The following is a 24103-nucleotide window of genomic DNA, read 5'->3' on the forward strand; positions in this document are numbered from 1 at the left end:
TTTTTTAAATAATTGATTATAAAATAAGCTGAAAACTTACCTGGCTTTAATGGTGTCAAGTGTCTATGTCAGTTGCTGCTTTGAGTAGATTTCTTTCTGAAACATATTGGTTGCATACAACAAAGGCATGTGAGAAAAAAATTATATCAATAAAATTAACTAAATAATGAAAAAAACAAATTTTCACAGAAATTAAGCAAGATTTGAAGGTTTATTTTGTTGTTTTGCTTACAAGTTTTTCCCAACTATGAGCATAGTTTTAATTTTGGGGATTTTGGAAGAGTATATATATATAAGAAAATTTCACAATTTACTAGAGAGTGAAATAGTCGGTGACTTGGAAAATGAATTAAATTGAGCAATAGTTAGTTATGTGTTGCACAGATTCAAACATAAAATTCATGTTTTTATGAATTTGAGTTACACAAAAAAATTAATTAATTTGGTTACTTACACGAGTTACATGCCATTTTTATAACTTATCACAAAATAGTCAAAGTAATGTTTTTATTCAATATGTTATTGAATAAACTTTTTACTATTAAGAAGATAATATACACAAAACTAGGGGTATAATGAGTAGGTTTGGTTATTGGATAAAATATCTAAACCAAGAAAAAAAAGTAGTATGGTTTCATTATTTTAATAGTTTTTTTATATGAAATTTTAATAAATTGAACGAGGAAATATATTGGTTTGAATTTATTTAGTCATTGATATTTTAAATAAAGGATAAAAAATTGTTTTCTTAAAATTTTAAAAATTTTTTTCTTTTTTCAAACACTATTTTCTATATTTCTAAAAAAGTTAAACAAGTTGCCCACTGTAAAATAAGAAAAATAATTATAATATAGATACAATAATTAATAATATCATGAGAAATAAAAGTAGAAGGTTTTTGTTTGGATTTCAAGTGGTCGGTTTTGAATATCATGAGATTAGTATTTGAATTAATATGATTTGATTGGTTTGATTCATTTTGAATTCAGATATAATTTGAATTGGATTTTCATGTTTATATATTATTCTTATATTCTTATACTTCATAGTTAACCTTTTTTTTTTTTATGGAGATTCAAATAATGGATTATAGTTTTCTTTTTGTGAAAAAGGTTAATTTATTTTTTATAATTTAAAATAAAAATTTGATAAATTATGTGAGAGTATTTTATTTTTATTTTTGAAATTCAAATGTGAGTAGCTAAAGTTCTACATCGACTAAAAATAAAGAAACGTTGATTTGTAAGATAAATGACTTATAACCCTAATGTTTTAAGATTTTAGATGAATATGTAGTGTCAAGGTCTCTCGGATTTGTGAACATTTGACTCATTGACACTTTTGGCGCTACACTCTTTGTAATCCCGACAAGTGGCATCAGAGTCTAATTAGGCTCAGTGGGGGTGGAAGTGGATCCTAGTATGAATTAAGGTTAGTGATGTGGGTAACTCACACTTGTGAAAAATTCTAGTATGGATCAAGGCTAATGATGTGGGTAACTCACATTTATGGGGAGATTGTTAGGATTCAAGTCTGAGTGGCTAAAGTCTCACATCGATTAGAAATGAAAGAAAAGTTGGGTTTATAAGAGAAAGGACTCATACCCCTAATGTCTTAAAGTTTTTTGTGGATATTTGGTATCAAGGTCTCTTATATCCTTAAACTTTTGGCCTATTGACACTTCCGTCGCTTCACTCCTTGGACTCCCAAACAAGTGATATCAGAGTTTGGTTAGGCTCGATGGTGGAGCAAAAGTGGATCCTAGTATGGATCAAGGCTAGTGATGTGGGTAACTCACACTTATGGGAGAGATTTTTGGGATTCAAGTGTGAGTGACTAAAGTCCCACGTCGACTAGAAATGAAGGAAAAGTTTTGTTTATAAGAGAAATGACCCATTGACCCTTCTGGCGCTTTACTCCTTGGACTCTCCAACAAGTGGAATCAAAGTCTGGTTAGGTTGTGGATGAATATGTGGTGTCAATGTCTCTTAAATCTATGAATATTTGGCTCATTGACCCTTCTGGCGTTTTACTCCTTGGACTCTCCAACAAGTGGAATCAAAGTCCGGTTAGGTTGTGGATCAAGACTAGTGATGTGGGTGACTCACACTTGTAGGGAAGATTGTTGGAATTCAAGTGTGAGTGGTTAAAGTTCCATATTTACTAGAAATGGAGAAAATATCTGGTTTATAAGAGAAACGATTTGTACCCCTAATGCCTTAAGATTTTGTGTTAATGTGGTGTCAAAGTCTTTTGGATCCATGAAAATTCGGCCCATCAACACTTCCGGTGCTTTACTTTATGAATTCGCTAACATTTTTTTTAGATAAATGGTTACTATATTAATTGTTATATAAGTTTATTTTCTTCTGTCAAAATTTAAATCATGGTCTTATAACTCTTTCGATCTCTTATCTCAACCAACTGAATGATAATAATTTTCCATCACTGTGGGATATGTTGTTTTTCATCGATTCTTATATGTAGAGATTTCAACATAAAATGTGTATCTATGCATTAAAGTTCACAACTCAGCATAAATGTCTCTATCAGCAAAAATGTTTCTCTTTTCATTAAAGTTTTCTTCTTTCTTTGTACAAATATCGTTATCAATATTTTCTCTAAAGTTTTTTCTCATTGTTCGACGTAAATTTTGATACAAACATTTTCTTCCACTGTTGAGTCATTCTTTCATTATTTTCACAATTAAAATAAACAAATTTTGCATCAATCAATGCAATTAAACTGTTTCTTTCACTAAGTTTATTATTGATTATTCCATCTTCAAAATTATATTGCTCCTTATTTTATTTTTATTTTTTCTGAAAGGAATGTTTCTCTTCACTTAATACCACTTTTTGAAAAGGGTATTATAATTTCATCAATCATCGATAATAATCATTCTCATGGGGTTGAGATCATGTCTAATTATTAGATGATTCCGCTAGAAGAGAGAAATATTAACCAGTCTTTCTTCTGGTGGAATCATTAGTAATAAAAAAGATTTTGATATATCACACATCATATAATACATGTCAATCGATCATAGATAACAACAATTGTTCACATTAATAATTAAACATCCATGAAATTCATGACTCAATCTCATAGCAGGATTCATATTTAAGAAAAAGAAAAATCTCAGATCAAAAAATTTAGGTTTATAATAAACAAATTGATTTGTACTGAAACGACTTAAATAATCACTAATCTAATATAATCTTAAAATTCAAGTTTTCAAATCAAAATTACCATCGAAGGGAAAGAAATTAAATCTTTACTTACCTCTTGTAAATTTTCTGAAGCTCCAGTGTTCTTCTCCTGCATAGAATTTTAGCATTCGTCAAGTGTTCTCTTCATCGACCTTTCTGCCGCCACCGATATTTTAGTTGAACGCTTTAGATCCCTTTGTAAATAACCTTTAGAATTTTTTTTTAGGGTTATTTGAGTTTATCATTGTTTCGTTGGGTTTTTATAATGAAGCACGAAAATTTCTCTAAATTGTTTTGAAAGTAAGAATATGTGTCTAAGTTATGACGTAGGAAACTTGATTAACATTATAATAAATATTTATATCTTGAAATGTGTTTGAATATCATGATAATCATTAAGCACAAGTGATAGTAAATTATTAACAATAATTTGAACTTAGATTTGAATTTCTTTATGAAACACTAGATTATAAGCCTGATATTCATTTATTTAAACTTGACAAAGACTAAAAACATTTCTAATGTGCTTAGTGGAATCTTTTTGTCTCTTAAATTTGACAAAATTTGACTCATCATATGCTAGATTAATAACTCTTACTTACCATTAAGCCTATACATTAATGTCTTTGTTAATTACAATCTTTAATGGCACGGGCCTAAAAGGCCCAAACTAAATAAATTATAGATTGTCCATTCGAAAAATTAATCTCTCATAGAAAAAAACGTACCCAATAACAAAGTCTAAAGTTACAAGAGATATGGGATGCTCACCTCGAAATAAAAAGGATGACACAACATAATAATTCATCCCTAAGTTCATTTACCAAAAAAACTATTACACCTACAAATTAGACATCCATAAACACTAATGTGCTCCAATTATTCTAATATATGTGAGGTATATTCTAATTAGATAGGTTTCATCACATGTCTTGAAATTAATTATAATAAACAAAATCATGTTTATCCATCAACAATCTATGTGATCACAATAGTGGAAGTAGCAATTGCATAAAACATATATGAGTCAATCTATTGTATATATAAGGGGTTCACCCTTTATGTATGATCAAATATCATGCTTGTTATATGCATATATTTTTTCTTACTTTGATATCATAGTATCTTTGCATGTAGTAAGAAAAATGGACATCTTGACACAACATGTTATCACAAAAAGAGTCTAAGAAAAATAGCTTAGGATGATCTTATGATAACAAATATGAACAACCTTTACAAATGAGAAAAGCTAAAAGTTTGTGATCTTTTTGTAACAAAAAGGATCGCACCATGTTAACATGTTTTTTCAAAAGAAGATTTGATAAAATATTTATTCTGAGCCACCCAGAGGGCCGAATAACAACGACTTAGAAGGAAAAATGACCCATCGGCCCAGAAGGTTAAAAATCTCCGCAAATTGGAAACAAAACCTCTGTTAAATATCTGGATGTCAAAATTCAGACTAAACTATTTGTGCATTTGGTGCGTTTTTTGTGAACTTGAGCTCTCTTGTAATATAAGGTGTGTCTAGATTTAAATATATGTATGGTGTGTATCCGGATTTTTTAATCTTGGCATATCTTTGACATGTATTTCACATGGTTCTAAGATTGATTTTGTTGTACTTTGGTGCGTACGGATTCTAAAATTCGGATTCCAACGGTATTTTTAATTTTTTTCTAGGATAGGTGAGTAATGTGTCTGGTGTATTGAAAAATCCCTTATTATTAAGGCATGTCTGATACGTATGTATTGTTCCAATAGATTGTCGGACTTATATGCGCTACTCTGATTAGATTCATTCATATTATTTATTCAAGTTTGATTTCTTCCAAGACATTTGATGAAATTGTGAAGTGCATGATTGAACTTGATAAACAAATTAAAGCGTTAATGATCTTGATTGGATTTAATTGATGTGTTTAATGTATGTTGATATATTATTGTTGATGTACTATGTTGTTGAATTTTAGTTTAATAAAATATTTGTTATGGGTCGTCCAAAGGCCCAAGGCGAGCGAAATACAAGGATTCAGACCATCCATTCAAAACCTAATCAAACTTATCTAATGCATATAATTAGGACACAGAAGATTCAAGGTAGACTTTGCTGATCTCCATTTTTTCACTTCATTCATCTTAGACTATGTAACTGACTTGGTTGTTGGAATGCTAACTTTGTAGGTCCACCCTGCGTCGCAGTATTGAAGATCAAAACTATCGCTTCAAGGGTCCAATTTCGTAAATCATCATCAACTTTGGTTCCTGCATGGAACATTCTCGCCGTCTATGGGAACCTACTTCAAATTCTTGCAAGATTCTACGACCAAATCTCGTTCGATCCAAATCCATATTGCAATAGAATCGCATCTAAAAGAAGAAATTGTTCCCCTACCTCATGCCAATGAACTCTTCTTTGCACCTTCCTTATCCAACTATCTATTCTGATGACTAAAATTAGGATCTTTGAGGAGGAAATTGTTGGACATGTGACTCTACACACAAGAGAGATGTGAATTGTGTGGTTCAGAAAAACATGGTTTTAAAAAACTTTGAAGATTAAAATTAGAGTTTAAAAACATTTTTAAAATTGTTTGCAGTGGAAAAATAAATTGCAGAAATATAGACTGGAATAGGACCTCAAAGAATAAGACAAGTTCCACTATGATTGAGAGATCATGTAGTATTTCAAGACTCAAAAGTCATAGTTGAACGTGACTTAGTTCATATTGCTTTGTTAGCTGAGATGGAACTAGTGAGATTTGAGGAAGCAATTAAGGAAACACATTGGATGAAGGCTATGAGAGAAGAGTTGAGATCCATTGAGAAGAATCAAACTTGGAGACTCACTCCTCTGCCAATGGGAAAGAAAGAAATTGATGTTAGATGGGTGTATAAAGTGAAGTTGAGTCCAAAGGATTAAGTATCAAAATACTTGTAGCAAAAGGTTTCCAACAGAGACACGACTTAGACTATGATGAAGTTTCTGCCCTAGTTTCTAGACTAGAAACCATAAGACTAATGGTTTTTTTTGGCAAGCTATCACTGTTGGCCAATACACTAGATGAATGTCAATTATGCCTTCTTAAATGGGCCACTAGAGAAGGAAGTATTTGAATTACAACCATCTGGATTTGAAGTTAGAGGCAAGGAAGAACAAGTGTGCATATTACATAAGGCTTTACATGGCCTAAAGTAGGCTCCAAGAGCCTGGAATAGAAGAACGGATGGCTTCTTACTACATCTTGTATTTGTGAAGTGCACCGCTGAGTATAGTGTGTACAGAAAATGACTAAATATGTCTGACTTGCTAATAGTATGTATATATGTTGATGATCTATTAGTAACAGGAAGTAAATTTGAAGAAATTGATGCATTCAAACAGGATATGAAAGCTGAATTTTAGATGTCTGACTTGGGAAAACTCTCCTATTTTATAGGAATACAGTTCATGGAAACCAAAGTTGAAATTTTCATGCATCAAAGTAAATATACCACTGATGTGTTGGAAAGATTTCAAATGTTAAGTTGCAATCTAGCTTCAACACTTATTGAAATTGGAAATACACTCGACAAGTCTGAAGGAGATCAAATGGTGGACAAAACTCTATACAAGAAGCTGGTAGGATCCCTAAGATATGTTTGCAACACAAGGTCTGCTATTGAATATGGAGTTGGGCTTGTGAGTAGGTAGATGGAGACACCAAAGCAATCTCATTTGCTTGTTGTTAAGAGCTTTCTCAGGTATGCTAAGGAAACAATTGGGTATGGACTTATGTTTCTTAACAAATTTAGCAGCTCTAATCACAGTATGGTAGGATACTCTAATGGTGATTGGTTTTGAGATAAAGCTGGCAGGAAAAGCACCACAGGCTATGCATTCATGCTTGGAGATACTCTGATTTCCTAGTGCTCGAGAAAGTAATTTGTTGTGGCTTTGTCTTCATGTGACGCAGAGTATATAGTTGTTATTATGGGTGCTTGTCAAGCTCTATGGCTGGAGACTCCCCTTGAAGAGTTAAAAATAAGGACTGAGGAAAGCATACTACTAATTGTGGATAACAAGTCAATAATAAATCTGGCTAAAAATCCAGTAGCACGTGATAGAAGTAAATACATTGATACTCGGTTCAATTTCCTAAGGGACCAAGTTAGTAAAAGAAAGTTGAAGGTGTAATTATGCAAATCTGAGACTCAAATTACATTCTGACCAAGCCTTTAAAGAAGGAAAGGTTTGAAGTGCTTAGGAGTAAGCTTGGTGTCAAGTGCTTAAGAAAACTGAATTAAGCAAGATTGTTGAAATAGTAATTCAGTTTCCATGTCTGAGTCTCTAGTTTGATGTTTTCTCATAATTGTTGGTTTATCGTTGTTTTGTTGTTATAAGTTTTGCTATTATTAGTTGTAAAATAATAGTTATATAAGGTTGTTACACATTCTTCATTTAATACTACAAAATATTCGTACATTTTCCCTACTCTCGTTTCCTCTTTGTACTTTCATACTCAATCACTCTGTGTGTGATCGTGAGTAATTAGCTCTATTGTGGAGAGTTAATTTCAACAATTTTTACCGTGATTAAGAAATATGAGAAAATTTGGTTACAATTTCTTAGGTGTGGTTTATGCTATTTGTCAATGAAAATATGACAAGTGTACTTTAACATCCTAAATGAGTAAAAATAGAAGAAATTGCATATGTGTAAGAGAAAATTATACACTTGTCATATTTTCATTGAAAAAAATAATACAAATCACACCTACAAAATTGTATCTAAGTATTTTCGTAAGAAATATAAAGCTCAATTAATTTTTAAATTTCAAATAAAAATATAACTTACTAATTTTTTTTTTTATATTTAATAAAAAAAACCTTAGCAAACTATCAATATTAAGTATTTTTTAATTAAATAAACAGTACTACTATATTAGAAATAATAGTATTAAATAAACTTAAAAAAATAACTTTATTCAGAGTAATGACAAAATTTTAAAATGCTTTTCTTTTATAATAGTTCATCGGATAGTATATATAGAAGAACATATAATGAGTAATGGTAAGTCAAAGTAATACTGGTGGAAGTCAAAATTGACTTGGAATAATATTTATTCAATTTAAATATTATTAAATTCACCCATCTTGAATAACACATTTCATGTACCAAGCAAGCACATATACATATATAATGCAAAAAGGGAAAAGGTATAAACTACATAAAGGCTTAAGATGACCAAAAGTTACCACCACCACAGAGTAAAAACCTACCAGATTCAATTCTACTTCTTAGCATCACCCTATCAATCAACAAGCTCTCAGCTGATGATTGGAAACTATAGTCACGCATCTCACCATAACTTGATCTCATAGTTGGCAACTTTGAAACACTCTTTTCAAACTTTTTTATGTACTGTTGGATATCTTGTTGAACTGTAGTGCCTTCAGATGGTTTCTGTGCAAAGGAGAAGCAGAGTTTAGAATCAGTTTCTTTGCTATCAGCAGTTGAGCTGACTTGTTCATGGATAGCTTCCTCAGAATCAATGCTGGCTGGTGGCGGCAATGTGTCATAATGGATATCATGTGATTGTTCTCGAGTGCTGGATTCCTGCAAAAATGTAAAAACATTTAGATTATGCTAGAATAAAAAGATGCGCTTGTTAAGTAGTAAGTAAATTACTGAGAAAATTAGACACTGAAATATTTGAACTTGCCTCGGTTAAACGAGATGGAGTAGATGGACCAACCATACTGAGTGGAGGATCCTCTTGAGATGAAAAGTCCGAACTATCGAATGTTGATAGTGATACACACTCATCAAAATAAGCCTTGGCATCTTCTGCAAGACGTCTTGACATCCTTTTTCTTTCAATGCTAGACTGTAACCGTGTTTTTGGATTCATCAATAATGGAATAGAAACATCTATTGTAACATATGGAGTAAATATAATGTGAAAGGAACCTACTTTTCTTGATGGACGAGACTTTGGTATATTAGGGTTCTTGGGATATGGAAGAACTTCCCTCAAGATTCTATCTAGTTCTCGCACTCGATGTTCTTCAACTGCCAGATCTGCTCGAAGACGTCTAGCTCGCTCTTCGGCCTGTAAATATGACAAGTTCTACTCAATAGAAAGCAATATAAAAGATCGAGAAGTTAACCATACTTTGTTTGCTAGTATAAATGAGAATACTACCTCTTCAAGCTTTTTGGTATATTCTCTTCTAGTCTCCAATGCTAATTCTAGTGTACCAGGGCTCAGCAAGTCAGGATGAATATCAGCCATGTCGGTAACAGTAATGGCAGAAGCATTGCTAACTTGAATAGCCTAAAATTGCCAAAATCCAGAAACAAGTTAGAGAATAGCATAGAATTTCCTTTTACAAATATTATAGTAATAGTAACAATAAAAGTTAGATATGCACATGAGCAAACAATAGCACCAAATTATGAGGACTTTGTGATGAGGAACTAGAAATTTGGAGTACACTACATATGAAAGCAAAAAATCAACACATATAATGAGTAAATGACCTGCAGTATGAAAAAAAATCAAATAGTATTCATAAGAAATGCATATATTGCTTCAATTCATGTCTGAAAAATTGTATCTGAGCAACAGACCTGGAAAAGCCTGTTGCTAGATGACTCATTCCCTAAGAAAGAATCAACTGACATGCTGCTTTTTAGGCTGATTTGTTATACTGAAAAGCCTGAGCCTAAAAGTCTAGACCATAGTTTCTAAATTACGACTGCGGTTATGATTGTAAATATAGTCATTGCGATTTGCAGCCAAAAAAAGAGATCGTTGTATCAATGGATGAATCACCATTGGTTATATCAGTTCAAATAGAGCCAGTTAACTTCAAGTTGAGGAGAAAGTCATAATCTAATGAAACTTACACTTTCGAGGTCAATCTGAATCTCAGAAATAGCTCGCCTCACTTCAGAACGAACTGTTTCATATATATCACTTCCTCCTGGCTGATCCCTTTGTACTGACTGCACAAGTCAACACCCAAGTTTATACAAACAAAAAAAATCATCTTTATATCATCAAGAACACTGGCTAATTTTTGGCCTCATATTGAGTGTTGAAACATTAAATTTTCACCGAGAAATAACTTGTTACGATTTAAAGTTTCCTGGAATTAAGAAAATATAATCTACATCAACATTTCATGGCAAAAAGTACTCTGTCCATTTCGAACAATTTCCATTTAAAGCTTTGCACAAGAACTAAAAAGTCATCAAATACCTTAGTCATAGAGAAATATAACACTGTTTGATTAAACTATCCTTTTATTTCATTAGTTAAACTTATAATCCTTCTATGTATTCTAAAGTGAGAAACAATGTGAAAAAACAAATTTTTGAAAGTAACAATTACTTTGAAACAAAGGGAATGCCACTTTCAAACATAAACAAAGATGAGTATGACTACAATAAAGAGTACAAGAATTCCTATAGGGCTATAACCTACCTTCTGCTCACAAACTGCTTTGATAGTTTTCTCATCACATCCGAATCCAGAACTTGCGGTAGAAACCGCATCATCACAATTTTGAGTTTGTGAACCAAACTGCAAAACAAACAATATTAGGATTGAACAATCAAGTAATAGTAGTTTCATTCATCATCTCAATCATTATAATAAGCTGCAATTACACACTGAAAAATAAACAACATACTGAGTTTGAAGTAAAACAATCTGAGACATCAATAGTCGAATGCTGACTAGACCATCTGCGCATATCTTTCTCTTGATCAATCGCATCTTTATCAGGTCTTCCAAACAAACCATCTTTTCTGTTACTCCCACCTAACTTCAGACCATTCCTAGCTTTACAATCAGCTTCGCTCTACTCAAACAACAAAATTGCAAAATAAGTAGAAATCTTTCCATACTCTTGTTTCCATGTTCCTCATTGAAACAACAAATAAGAGAGTGCATTTGGATAGTGAAACTGGAAACATGTTATTTGCTTACTTTATTCTAAGTCTCAACAAAAAAATCCTTGTACAAATCTATTAAAAGGGGAAATGATAAATAAAAACAATCTGTCATTCTATCATCATTACTTCATTAGTGAAAGCAAACAGACAACATTGAAACTTGTTTGGTTTGAGAAAATATTTCCTTTTTTGTTTAATTTATTTTTACTCGTAATGACAAAGTCATCACCTTATTTTCATTTTATTCATATTTCTAGGTAAGAACGCGAATATTTTGATGTTTTAACTATATCTTTTACCCTCTTACATTCCCTCCATCTAACAACTTCACACATATATGTTGCGTCGCGCTAGCACTTAGGCATGTCCGGTTTCCAACATGTGTTGGTAACATTCAGCCACTTAGCAACTTGTTGAACTAATCCAACCAACAAATCAATACATTAAACATTCTTATGAAATAGATAAAATTTATAAAATCTCATCCAAATAAAAAACAGTTTGATACATCAAATTTCATAATTCTACTTTTAAGATATAGTATGTCCCAAGTTCTACCATGTATGGAGAACCATTTTCATGGACACAACAACAACCAAGCATTATCCCACTAAGTAGCTACATGGATCAACTTTCACTATAATGTTTTATCCAGGACCATGCTTCTATCCAAATCATTAATTTCGAGATCTTTCCTAATAATTTCTCTCATAGTCTTTCTAGATTTTCATCTTCCTCTTTTTATTTGGCTTCTCTCCATCCGATCTACTGTCCTTACCACTGAATCTATAAGTCTTCTCTGTACATGCCCAAACCACCTAAGTCTATTTTCCACCATATTTTTTACTATAGGCGCTACCCTAACATTTGCTATAAGTACTTTCATGGACAGGTACTTCAAAATCATTTGAAACTCCACCGATGATCGATGTCAACCCTCAGAAGTAGAAACTCATTGTCCTCCTTGCAGCATCTATAGTGACACAACCAATATCAATTTAACCAAAACAAGAGAAATCACATATCTGTTTTCACAAAACTAAATTCCAATCTATTCTCCCTAGTTTTTACCATTACAATATCAATCATGTCACTGTCTAAGAAACCACAAGCTTCTACTTCTAAACAGCTTCAACACTTCACTCGATCCGCAGTACACCATCTATCAAGATGTTTCCTTATTCATGTTTGCATCTACTATAAGTTTGACACAATACCGTAAACTACCAAGAGCTTTAACAAAGCACTCATAATTTTGGCAAATCCACCGTGATTATAGTGTGTTATGCAAATGTACGTTTGTATATAATTGTAATCTAAAAACACTGATATAACAGAAATAGCTTATATGATATACCTCAGAAGTGGAATAGTTGAAGCTCCGTCGCGAAACCGGACACTGCGAAGCAGACCGGGTCGATCGTCGACCTGTATCCACCCTAGAAACACTCCGACCCGCATCCTTCCGATTCGGTTCACCATTTCGCGCCACAGAACGTCCCCTAACAGGAGGAGGCGAAGTCTCTAGAACCGGAGGTTTTGAAATTTGGTCAAAGAGAGGGTTATCCCTCTTGTTAAGAAACTCATTGGAAAAATCGAAAGTGGATGTTCTCGAAAACGCGCTTACGCTTCTTGACCTTCGAGTTGGAGGAGCTCGGTTGTTGTTTGCGGCGGCGGAGGTGGTGACGGTGGTGGGAGTTGAAGTGGAAGAAGATGATGATTGGTTTCCTCTTCGTGAAGAGGATTTGAAGGCTGCAACTGCCATCACGAGAAAAACGAAAAAAATGTAGTAGCAAATAAGTTTCTTTGCATCTTCCAAAACGGCGTAGCTTCTTCTCTTGTCTTGTTTATTGGTGGTTTATTTTATTTTATTTTAATGTTTTCGTTTTATTTTATTTAATTTTTTAATTGTGTTTGTGTGTCTTTTTGTATTTGGTATCAATTTTTTTAGAAATGTTTATTAATTATAGTCCTGATCACATGTTTTTGCAGTAATTAAAGGGTTAAATAGCTGTTGATTGACTAAGATTTTTCAAGATTCTTTCTATGTAGAAGAAAGCTTGGTTTTCTTGTATCACAAAAAAAATGTTATTTATTACAGTAGTAATATATTGAGAAAAAGTGTGTTTCTCATAATTTATTACTTTAGAAATATAATTAGAATTTTACGTTTTAATTTTATACTTTTTGAGATATATTTTGTTTTTGGATTTTTTTTAAAATTAAATAGAGATGAAGCTATATCAAAAAAATAGAGATGAAGCTAGTAGAGGTGGTGTCAGTATGGAAATTTGATTAGAGGTATTTATGGGAATTTTTTTTTTGAATAACCATATTTTTTAAAAAAATTCCAAAAATAACTAGGTTTTCAAAAAAATTACACAAATGTCACTTTTTAGCAAAACTAGTATATAACCCGCGCGTTGCGCGGTTGACCTATAGTATATTATTATAATTTTATACAATATTTTGAACTTTAAATTATAGTTAATATATTTATTATTATGACTATAAAATCTAAAAACAATGTATATTAAATAATTATGATTCAATATCATACATTTATATACATATGGTTATAAATATAATAAAAAATAATTAATTAATTGATTTAATTGTTAATTAAAATTTGTATGAGTTGTAGAATAAAAACAATTACTTAAAAAATGTATTAGTTATATTTATATATATTTAGTCAATATAATCAATGACATTTTTAAATTATTAGCTTTTGATATTATATTTACTTTGATTTTATAACAGTTCTCTATCCTCCTAACTACTATTAACTTTCTTATATTTTTCATAAATTTTAAATTATTCATTACTCACATTCATTGATATTTATTTTATTATTATTTCTCTAAAATATTTTAAAAAGATGTTTTTTATTATCATTAATTTTGAAGTAATGATGATTCAATTCAACAATTTTATAAGATGTAATGACAGTTGTCATTAAATTTATTATAATCAATTTAAAATTTTAAAATTTTAATTTAGAAAATAAATAAATTAATAATTAAAAAATAGACCTTGAATAAGTAATTTTTTTGTTACAATATCATGTTCCTAGTTAAAATATATGATAGAATATATTGTAAGACCATTTTCTTTTTTTTTTTTTTGACAGAATTGTAAGACCATTTTCTTAAAACGAAATATTATATAATATTCTTAAATTTATAGAATAATTGTGCTCAATAACTATTCTTTTCATCTTTAAACAACTTCAAAGCTAAATAATCAAATTAAAAATTTTAATATTTAAATTTATAAAATAATAGTGTTGTAGAATTATATTTTACGAAAAAGTGATACATAATCAATAAATAAGAAAAAAATACAATTAATTATTAAGTAACGTCAATTAAGTAAAATATTCTATTTTTTAAATTTATTCTAAAGTTTTATTCATAGAAACCGATAAAATTTACAGTTAAATTTATGTGCATCTTTATTACTACAACAATAAACAACATATATCAAAATAAATATGAGTATAAAATATGATGAAAATAATAATTAGAATTTATACTATAGAAGAAAGCAGGAAGAAATTAAACCAAAAAATAAATAAAAATCAATAAAAAAATAAAAAAATATGATTAACATAAACATATGTATTACAATTTATAGAATTTAGATTCTCTAAATGAATGCAAGAGATGTATATTTTAATATTCGTTTTAAAATTGTTATTTGTAGGAGCTTGTGCTGATTACACCCTATTTCAAATTGCAAAACCTGCTGAATAATAATTAGAAATTATATTACACACAATATGAATAAGAAATGAATTTGAATATGATCGGAATAATATTTATGAAATATGATAAAAATAATAAAATAAATTTATTCAAAAAAATATGGACATGAAATAGATTTGAGTTGATGTAAAAGAAAAGATGAAACCTTCCAAAAGCTCTTGGATTAGATAAAGAATCGGTGTAGAATAATTCACTCATTCATTCCATACTTTGTCAAGTTATTTATGAAATTTATGAAATAGATTTGAGTAGATGTAAAAGAAAAGATGGAACCTTCCAAAAACTCTTGGATTAGATAAAGAATCAGTGTAGAATAATTTACTCATTCATTCCATACTTTGTCAAGTTATTTATGAAATTTATGAAATTCTAAAATATACACGTGAGAGAGAAAGTGAGAAGAGTTTATCTATTTAAGGAAGAAAGGGAGAAAGATTTATCAGTTATAGAATAATAAAACAATATTATGGTATTTTTTTTTCCCTTAAATAAATTCATGTTTGACATTACACAATAAATGAGCTAATTAAAATAAAAATTTAATATAATAATAGAAAATTGTAACTGCCATTTTAAATTGATATTAAGAGTCATAATTGTTGTTAAAAACTGATAAAAAATGTTAAACTATAATAATTGAAAAAATTGTTCGGAAATTAAATTTATAAGGTCTAAAATATGTTTTTCTAAAGCTTGAAATATAGGATAGATATCTAGATTTTTGATAATAATAATAATAATAATAATAATAATAATAATTATTATTATTATTATTATTGTGGTAATTGATTATACTATATTCTATAATAAAGTTAAGACCATGTCATAATTTTTATATATTCTATAATGCTATAACTTTTAATTCAGAAATTTAAGCTTTAAAAACTTTTAATCAGTAGTATTTTTCCAATCATTTGATTAAATATTATTTATTTATTATAATAAAATTAGGGTATTAAATTGGATAGATATAATGATTAGGTGTGAAGAATAAAAGTGATAAAAATTTAAAATTTTATTAGGTTTCTAATATGATGCCACATTGGATAAGGTTTCTAATATCATGCCACATTGGATTTAGGGTTAGGGTTGAGTCAAAAGTTGTTATCATGACAACTTTACATTTATATTAAGTAGATATTACACGTTGTCGCCAGGGGGGTGGCGACAACAATGGGCTAGAGGTGTATTTGCCAGGCCCAATGGCGCCTATGTGTATTTTTTAGGTGTTGTCGCCACCCCCCCTGGCGACAACACCCCCCCTTATTTTTTTTTTCTTTTTTTTTTTGTAATTTTTTTTCTTTAACATAATTTCTCTTAAATTTTTTTCAGTATTTTTTTTTAATAACTACAATTTTTTAATATTATTTTTTAGTATTTTTTTTAGTAAATACATTCATTTTTTTAGTAAATACATTCATTAATAACTACAATTTTTTAACATAATTTCTCTTAACTACATTCATTTTAATAAATACAATTTTTCAATAATTTTTTTATATTGTTTTTTTTATCTATCTTGTTAAAATTATTTTTGGAAGTTGGTGGTGGATTCATTATTTTGAAAGTTGGACATTCGTTAAAATAATTATATATTAAAATACAATAACGATACATTGACGATACAAATACATTAAAATTAAAGACATTTCAAAATACATTAACGATACAAATACATTATAATTAAAAACATTACAAAATACATTCACGATACAAATAAAAATCTTATTGCGCGCCACGTGGACCATGGTACGATCCGCATTGAGGTTGCCGAATGGGTCGTGTAGACGGGTCACGAGTTGGTAATGCCCCCTATTTCCGCGACGACGCCCCCCTCTATTTGGTTCGTCTTGTGCCATAGTCGACGGTCCCTGAATGAAACCTGGGTCTTCAACATCTTGACCTATAGAATTCCCTCCATAGGATAGGCGGGTGCCCGCGGCGCTGTCGAAGCTGTGTCTAGGCGGGTTAAAATTTCTCCTAGTGGGTGCGGCCTGGAAGTTTTGGAAGTTGGTGGTGGATCCGGTTTGGTTAAAATACAATGGTTGTGGCGGTGTGTTGAAGTCAAATTGTTGGCTGGGGTACTGTGATGTGTGTTGGTCGAATGTGGTGTATTGCGGGTATTCTTCTTCTATGCCCATGTCGGGGGTCATTGGTGGTGATCTTGAAGAGCCCCCCGCATGGAATTCCTGGAAATATGATCTAGAAGAGCTCCCTGCATGGAATTCTTGATTTTGTGGTTGAGTTTGGGATGGAAAAAACTGGTGGAGTTGTTGGGAATGTTGTTGGTAAAAAGGTGTTTGTGGTTGCATTGGTTGTTGGTGGTAACTTTGTTGTTGTTGTTGTTGGTGTTGTTGTGGGTAATGTTGTTGTTGGTAATTTGGTGGTGGTTGTTGTTGTTGTTGGTAATTTGGTGGCGGTGGTTGTTGTTGTTGGTGGTGGTAATTTGGTGGTGGTTGTTGTTGTCCTCCAAAATATGGAGGTTGTGCTCGCGGGTCAGCTAAATAGAAAGGGGCAGACACAATCATTTCAGGATTTGTGACGGATCTGTACCAGTTTACATAGTCAACAGTTGGCTTCATTTCTCCCGGCGCCACAGGAAATTCTAGAACCGTTTTTGATCGACGAGCCCATATTTTACGCTGATCTATGACAAAGGACTTGTAATTTTTTACGTACCACTGTTCGCTAACCTTCGCAAGATGCCAACGTCCCAAACAGTCAGGCTCAGGTGGGTCAGGGATACCTTGATGCATGCCGAATTGGAGCTTCACACAGTCACTCGGGTGCATCTCCACAGTGGTGAACCGTATGATGGGTGATTTTGCTGTCCAAATAGCCGCCTCGTCAAGGTCGGGTACGTGGTCCAATTCCAAGTAAGGACGCCAAATAAACTGCAAAGCAAATAATATTAATTTCAGAATATAGAAGATAGTTATTTTTAAAAATATATTTAGAAAATGGACATTTTTAGAGGTATTACTTCTTGGGGTCCTAGTCGATCTAATATCTGGCGGTAGAAAATGATTTTGGAATCAGGCGTTTTGGACCAATCCATTCCGAGTGCATTGAACCTAAACACATTAAAAGATATAAATCAATATAGTTACAAATAATAATAGAATAAAAAGCAATAATTAAAATAAGATCCAAAAGTTACCTTGAAGCGTAAGGGAAGGCGTAACTGTTTGGATTTGCAGGGGCCAATACCGGCATCCTCCACCATGCCCATGCTTGTAGCAAGAATGCACATCCACTAAATGTACAACTATCCTTTTTTGCACATTTGCACAAGGAACTATATAGGTATGCCAACACAGCCGAACCCCAACTATATGTCTTTATTGCATCAATGGCCCCAAGTAAACACAAGTACATAAAATTAACACTATTTCCCGTGCCTTCGGGAAATAGAAACCTACCAAACAACAACATAATATACATCCTAGTTTTCTGCAGTATAGTTTCTTCGTCAGAAAACTGATCCAATTGAAGCCCAGCATAAGCTAGCTGAAGGCCAGCAAGCTTTATACCTTGGCCCCTACCCCTTTGTTGCCCCTCACCCTCTATTAAATCCACACCCAACAATTCGACGCATAGGGCGTTTGGTTGTTGGACATTTCCATACACTGCCTTTCCATTTGTTTTGAGACCCAACAACATGTACACGTCCTCTAGAGTGACGGTACATTCACCCATTGGAAGGTGAAAAGTATGAGTCTCAGGCCTCCAACGCTCACACAATGCTAATATAAACTTCATATCAACCGAGATGGACGTAACTGAAAAAATGCAGAGGAAGTGTAGTATATGTCGTGAGGTAGGACATAATAGGACCAAATGTCCCAATCGTGGATCTAGCTCCACAACATAGTTTTTAGTTTCGATGATATTTGTAATTTACTTTTTCAATGGAATGAACTTTTTTCATAGATTTTATGGGTTACAACAACACAGAAAACATTACCAAAAAAATAATGGATGCACCCATGGAAAAAAAATTACCGAAAAAATTATATTAAAAAATAATGTTGAAAAAATAGTTGAAAAAAAAACTATAAAAAAATTCAGGAGAAAATATATTAAAGAAAATAAATAACATAAAAAAATGAAAAAAAAAATAAGGGGGGGGTGCTGTCGCCACCATGGAAAAAAAATTACCGAAAAAATTATATAAAAAAATAATGTTGAAAAAATAGTTGAAAAAAAAACTATAAAAAAATTCAGGAGAAAATATATTAAAGAAAAAAAATTACAAAAAAAAAATGAAAAAAAAAAATAAGGGGGGGTGTTGTCGCCAGGGGGGTGGCGACAACACCTAATTTTAAAAGGAAGGCGTCAGGCCCACTGGCGAGTATGTATTGGGTTGAGTGTTGTCGCCACCCCCCCTGGCGACAACGTGGTGTATTTAGCAAAAAACTGACATTTTTGTAATTTTTTTGAAAATTTGGTTATTTTTGAAATTTTTTTTAAAAAACTTGATATTCAAAAAAAAAATTCTATTTATGGTAATTGAATTTGCGGTGTTATGAATGTGATTGGCGTGCGGTGCTTTTATGGGGAGATGTGGGAGTGTTTATTGCTTTAAAGACGATGGTGAGTGCTTAAAAGTAGTATTGTTGGCAGTTAATTTAAAGAATTAGAAGAATGTTAATGTTAGAGTTTAATTGAGAGGTTTTTTCGGTGAATTATTCTCATCTTGAAATTGATTGCTATGTTGATAAGATTCTTTGATAATCTTATGATACCAAATATAACACCCCATTATAATATGTTCTTAAATATTATTTGGAGTGGTATTCTAATTTTGAATAATTGAATTTATTTTCGTCAACAATGAATAAAGTTGATTAATACTATGTTTAAAAAAATTAGTGGTATACCGTGCGTACTGGTGTGTTCCGCGTATTTGTTTTTCATAACAAAATAATATTATAGAATATAATAAAGGAAAAATAATATCTTATTACAAGTAAGTAAAGAAAAGAACTTACAAAAAAGCATGTTCTAATTAATATTACAAAATTTAACACATTCAAACATTTTTTTTATAAAAAATATGTTTTATTAAAATCTTATATGCTATTTTAAGGAGATAAATTAATAGTCTGTTTATTTGCATATGCTAAATCAAAGTTAGAAATAGTAGAAATATAAAATGGGTCATGCTAACATGTGCCCTAAGAGTACATGTTAAGGATTATATAAATAGAAAAAGTTAAATATAAATAAATGTAATAAAGTTATATTTAAAGTTTCGATACACTAAATGCACGCGTTTCAAGAGAAAATTTCTATAAATATTTCATTAACTTGTGTCCTTGGGACACATGTTAGCTTTTCCCATGTAAAATTTAATAAAAAAGAGTAATTCTGTTAAATAAATAATTACAATAGCATATAATTTATAATTCCGGCCATTTGTTTTTTAGAATGAAATAGAAAAAATATATTTAAACCATAAATCTTTTAGCAAATAAATGTATGAATTTTATAAAAAAAAAAATCTTCATTATAAATGAATAAGAAAATGAGTTATAAAAAATTAAATTAATCAGACTACACTTGAAACTACATTTGAATATTATAAGTTGGTTTATTTAAAAAAATAAATAATTCAATATATGAATATAAGTTATTTGAAAAAGGTAAAAAGTAGTTTGACATTGTAATTATGATAAAATAAATAATGTACATAAAGAAATATAATATTTTAATAAAACATTTTTATAAAAGAAGGTAGAAATTTGAAAGTTAAATTAAATGGTATCCTGTCTGGTATCCTGTGTGAACCAAACACATGATAGGATAAGTCTTATCATGTCTGTATCATATTTTATCTTTATCCTGCTTGATATCCTATCATGTCTCTATCATATCCTGCGCACCAAACGGGCCCTTAAGGGATAGTTATTTATAAGTTCTCCCTGAACTAGGGTTCACGACCCTTAGACGTGGTCTTAGAAGTTCCCTTTTATTAAGGAGATCATGGCTCGACTATATTTTCGGAGTCAAGAAGGACTTTCTCTTATTTAACTGCCACGTCGGGCGAATCGTACGGGCGGCTGCATTGGGTTCATTCCATGCGGCCCCTTTGATGGGCGATGGGCGCCCTAATCTAGGACTTTGCAAAATAGGACACTACACAGTCCCTCAAGCACGAAAGCTTTTCTGTTAAAGGGAGAAGTATTTTAGAAACATTTCCCCTTTTCTGAAGGCGCTTATCGCACTGTCGATGATTCCTATGACTCAGTATGACATTATGGATTGACTTCCTTTTTGCTGAGTCCCTCAGTGTAGGGTGATTAAAATAATAGGTGTGTTCCTCAGCTAAAGGCGCGTATAAAGATGGGTGGGGTCTTTGGTTATACTCCCCGCACGATGAGTCAGCGTCCAACTTTCTATCGTTCGAGTATAGTAGGCCATATGAGACGTCGGCCAATCATGATGGAGACGTGCTCTCCTATATTTAATGTTATCAATGATGGCCTGTTTTTGAAACTGCAAACAATAGCGGCACGTGTAAGTAGCATGCAAAATTTTGCAAAATCCTGAGGGGTTAGGAGTTCTCCTATAAGAAAGATTGTGCTCCGCATTCTACTTTACTTTCTGCAACTTTGCTTGGCCTACTCCTTTTGGATTTTCAAGCGTGGCCTTCATCCTTCTCACGGGTATGAAACTTGCCTCTTTTTTTTTTTTTATTCTATATGCCCAATTTTAAAGGGATTTGCATGATAGAGATCCCTTTTGATGTTATATGTAGTATTTATGGGTAGATGGTTCCTTTTCAATGGTTGCGGCACTGGCGGTGACTTCCTATTGTATTATTATTTTCTCAGGAACAAAATGTTTTCCTACTCCGTCATTTTCAAATGCACATATTGTAACACCCCATTTTTAAATTAGTCATTTTATCGAATTATTTATAAAGTATTGCAAATTATATGTGTTATTGTTGAAAGTATTTATGGGTAAATATTTTCTCTATATATCGTATCCATAGAGATTGGTTAATATTAAAGTCGTTCTATAGTCGAATGACTTTGAGAAATTGAAATCTTTGGTTTTGTTGTATTATAACTAATGGTTTCTTAAACATAAATAATCAATAATTCAATTATAAAGAGAATTGGTAAACAATCAATAAGTAGATGTTAAGTTTTAGGGTTCATCAACCTATTCTCATACAGTTTACTAAATAATTCAAGTATGAACCATTCTTTGAGTCATTATCCTCATTAATCCTCAAACTTGAGTTTATGTCTAAGATCAAGTTAGATGATCTTCTACCTATAGGAAATTCGATCTCCCAAAACCGCTATAAAGGTATAAGTAATAAAGATCGATATTCATGGAATTTTATTCGTAATCCCATCTCTGAAATTTATTAGTGAAACAATAATGAAACATAGGGCAAACATTGAAACTTTTCTTTCGATCAAAATCTCAACGATTTTTAACGTAAAAGGCAAGGTTTCTTATTGATAATAACTCAAACAATTGTTCATAAGAATTCATTAATGGTATTGCATGATTATAGACTGACTACTACCTTCAATTTAACAAAAGAGAATTAGCTCTTCATAGACATGAAGAGCACACAAATCTTCATTGAATTATTCATCATGATCAATAAAATATCTTTCTTTGATGTAGAATCTCTATTCAACTAATGCTCTCAACTGTAGATTCAAAATTCTCTCTCAATTTCGTTCACCAAAAATTTCACATCCCTAATGACGGCAAGGGTTTCTTTTTATAAGAATTGGGCTGGTAACGCCGTGTCCGCGACGCGGCTCGGAATCCCGCGGCGCGGCCTCGAGGCAGAAGGTTTGGCGGCGCGTCCAAATACTCCCGCGGTGCGACCGTGCTTGATCTTGCCTTTTTGCTTTGTTTCCAACTCTTTCAGCTTCCTTTCCCCTTCGTACTCTTGTAAGTCTACTCTTCAGTTTCAAACCTGCATCAATAGTACCCAAAGTGATTCGATTTGCTTCACAACTTGAACTAAACTTATAAAGTTCAATTCTTATCGAAAAACTCATGAAACTATCACAATTTGCTTAAGTTTAGAACCGAACGTAGTTATACTAACACATGAAAATACCATAAATTTATTCCTAACAGTTATTGCGTGTTTCGAAATTATTTATGAGTTAGGGTTAGTACGTGGTGTAGAAAGTACTAGAAATTATTTAAAACTATTTTTAGTGGTTAAAAATAATAATAATATTTATTTAATTAGAAGAAAATATATTAGAGAATAATAATAATAATAATAATAATAATAATAATAATAATAATAATAATAATAATATGTGTAGAGGAATAAAGGGTAGTGAGGTAAAATGTGAGGATAAGCTGGGGGCAATATACAAAAAAACATAATTAGGGAGAATATGTTATTATAAAAATGAAAAAGTGGGAGAAGGGATGTTTTTACAAAGTAAGTGGAAATTTGGAATAGAGAGAAGGTGGACTTGGGCAAGAGGAAGAAGGAGAGAGGTTTCAAGAGAAAGATTCAAGGAAATCAACTATTTTGATAGAATAATCAGGTAAGGGGAGATTATTCATATAAGAGTGTTAAATCATGAAAGGGTAAAGAGGTTTTCCTTAACCTTCAATAGGGTTTGTTTGATTCCTTAATTTTTATGATTATTGATGAATAATGATGAGTGATATGATGATAAATCTGTTGATGTATGTATTGTTGTGATTTGTAATGACATGTGTTGTTGCGTGGTTGTATTCTTGAAATTTGGTGTGAAGTTGGGTTTTCTATGTGTGAAATTAAGGAATCAATCCATGATAAAAATTATATGTTTAGGTCCTTAGAAAAGAATAGATGTATCTGAGGAATTAAAATGTAATTCTATGTGATTTAGACTATGTTAATTGTGATTGATATGTAGTGGATCAATCAAAAATAGCAAACTGTTATGTAGCATGATGAATTGCAATTTTCGAAAAAAATTGCCTAGACCAGTCGATTGGCTTCTCCAAAAGCGTGAAAATAATGAACAGAGGTGCAAAACAATCTATTGTTTCAAGAAGCCCATAGATTGGTTCTCGTGTAACTTTGAAAAAAATTGTGAACAGTGGCAAAAAACAATCTATTGTTCCAGGAAACCAATAGATTGGTTCTCCCATAACTTTGAAATTTTCATAAACAGTAG

The 24103-nt window shown here is 31.4% G+C and overlaps 1 protein-coding gene across 1 annotated transcript; it reads right to left on the reverse strand.

Annotated features, from left to right (window-relative positions):
• Window positions 1-8262: 8262 nt before the first annotated feature.
• LOC131627187 (uncharacterized) lies at window positions 8263-13005 on the reverse strand. Its single transcript, XM_058898027.1, has 8 exons — window positions 12518-13005; window positions 10896-11066; window positions 10688-10786; window positions 10108-10206; window positions 9401-9532; window positions 9170-9307; window positions 8918-9082; window positions 8263-8811 (listed from the first exon to the last, which is right to left on the reverse strand). Exons 1-8 carry the CDS (start codon window positions 12923-12925, stop codon window positions 8431-8433), a joined length of 1593 nt encoding a protein of 530 aa, XP_058754010.1. The 5' UTR covers window positions 12926-13005; the 3' UTR covers window positions 8263-8430.
• Window positions 13006-24103: the final 11098 nt, after the last annotated feature.

The sequence above is a fragment of the Vicia villosa genome, unplaced genomic scaffold (genome assembly GCF_029867415.1).
Source record: "Vicia villosa cultivar HV-30 ecotype Madison, WI unplaced genomic scaffold, Vvil1.0 ctg.000351F_1_1, whole genome shotgun sequence".
NCBI classification, from domain to species: Eukaryota; Viridiplantae; Streptophyta; class Magnoliopsida; order Fabales; family Fabaceae; genus Vicia; species Vicia villosa.

Excerpts from the sequence above, each read along its gene's own strand:
- LOC131627187 (XM_058898027.1), bottom strand. The coding sequence starts at position 12,925 with ATGGCAGTTGCAGCCTTCAAATCCTCTTCACGAAGAGGAAACCAATCA. Across the intron at positions 11,067-12,517 it reads TCAACTATTCCACTTCTGAG|AGCGAAGCTGATTGTAAAGC; the intron begins GTATATCATATA and ends TTGTTTGAGTAG. Across the intron at positions 8,812-8,917 it reads CTCCATCTCGTTTAACCGAG|GAATCCAGCACTCGAGAACA; the intron begins GCAAGTTCAAAT and ends ACATTTTTGCAG.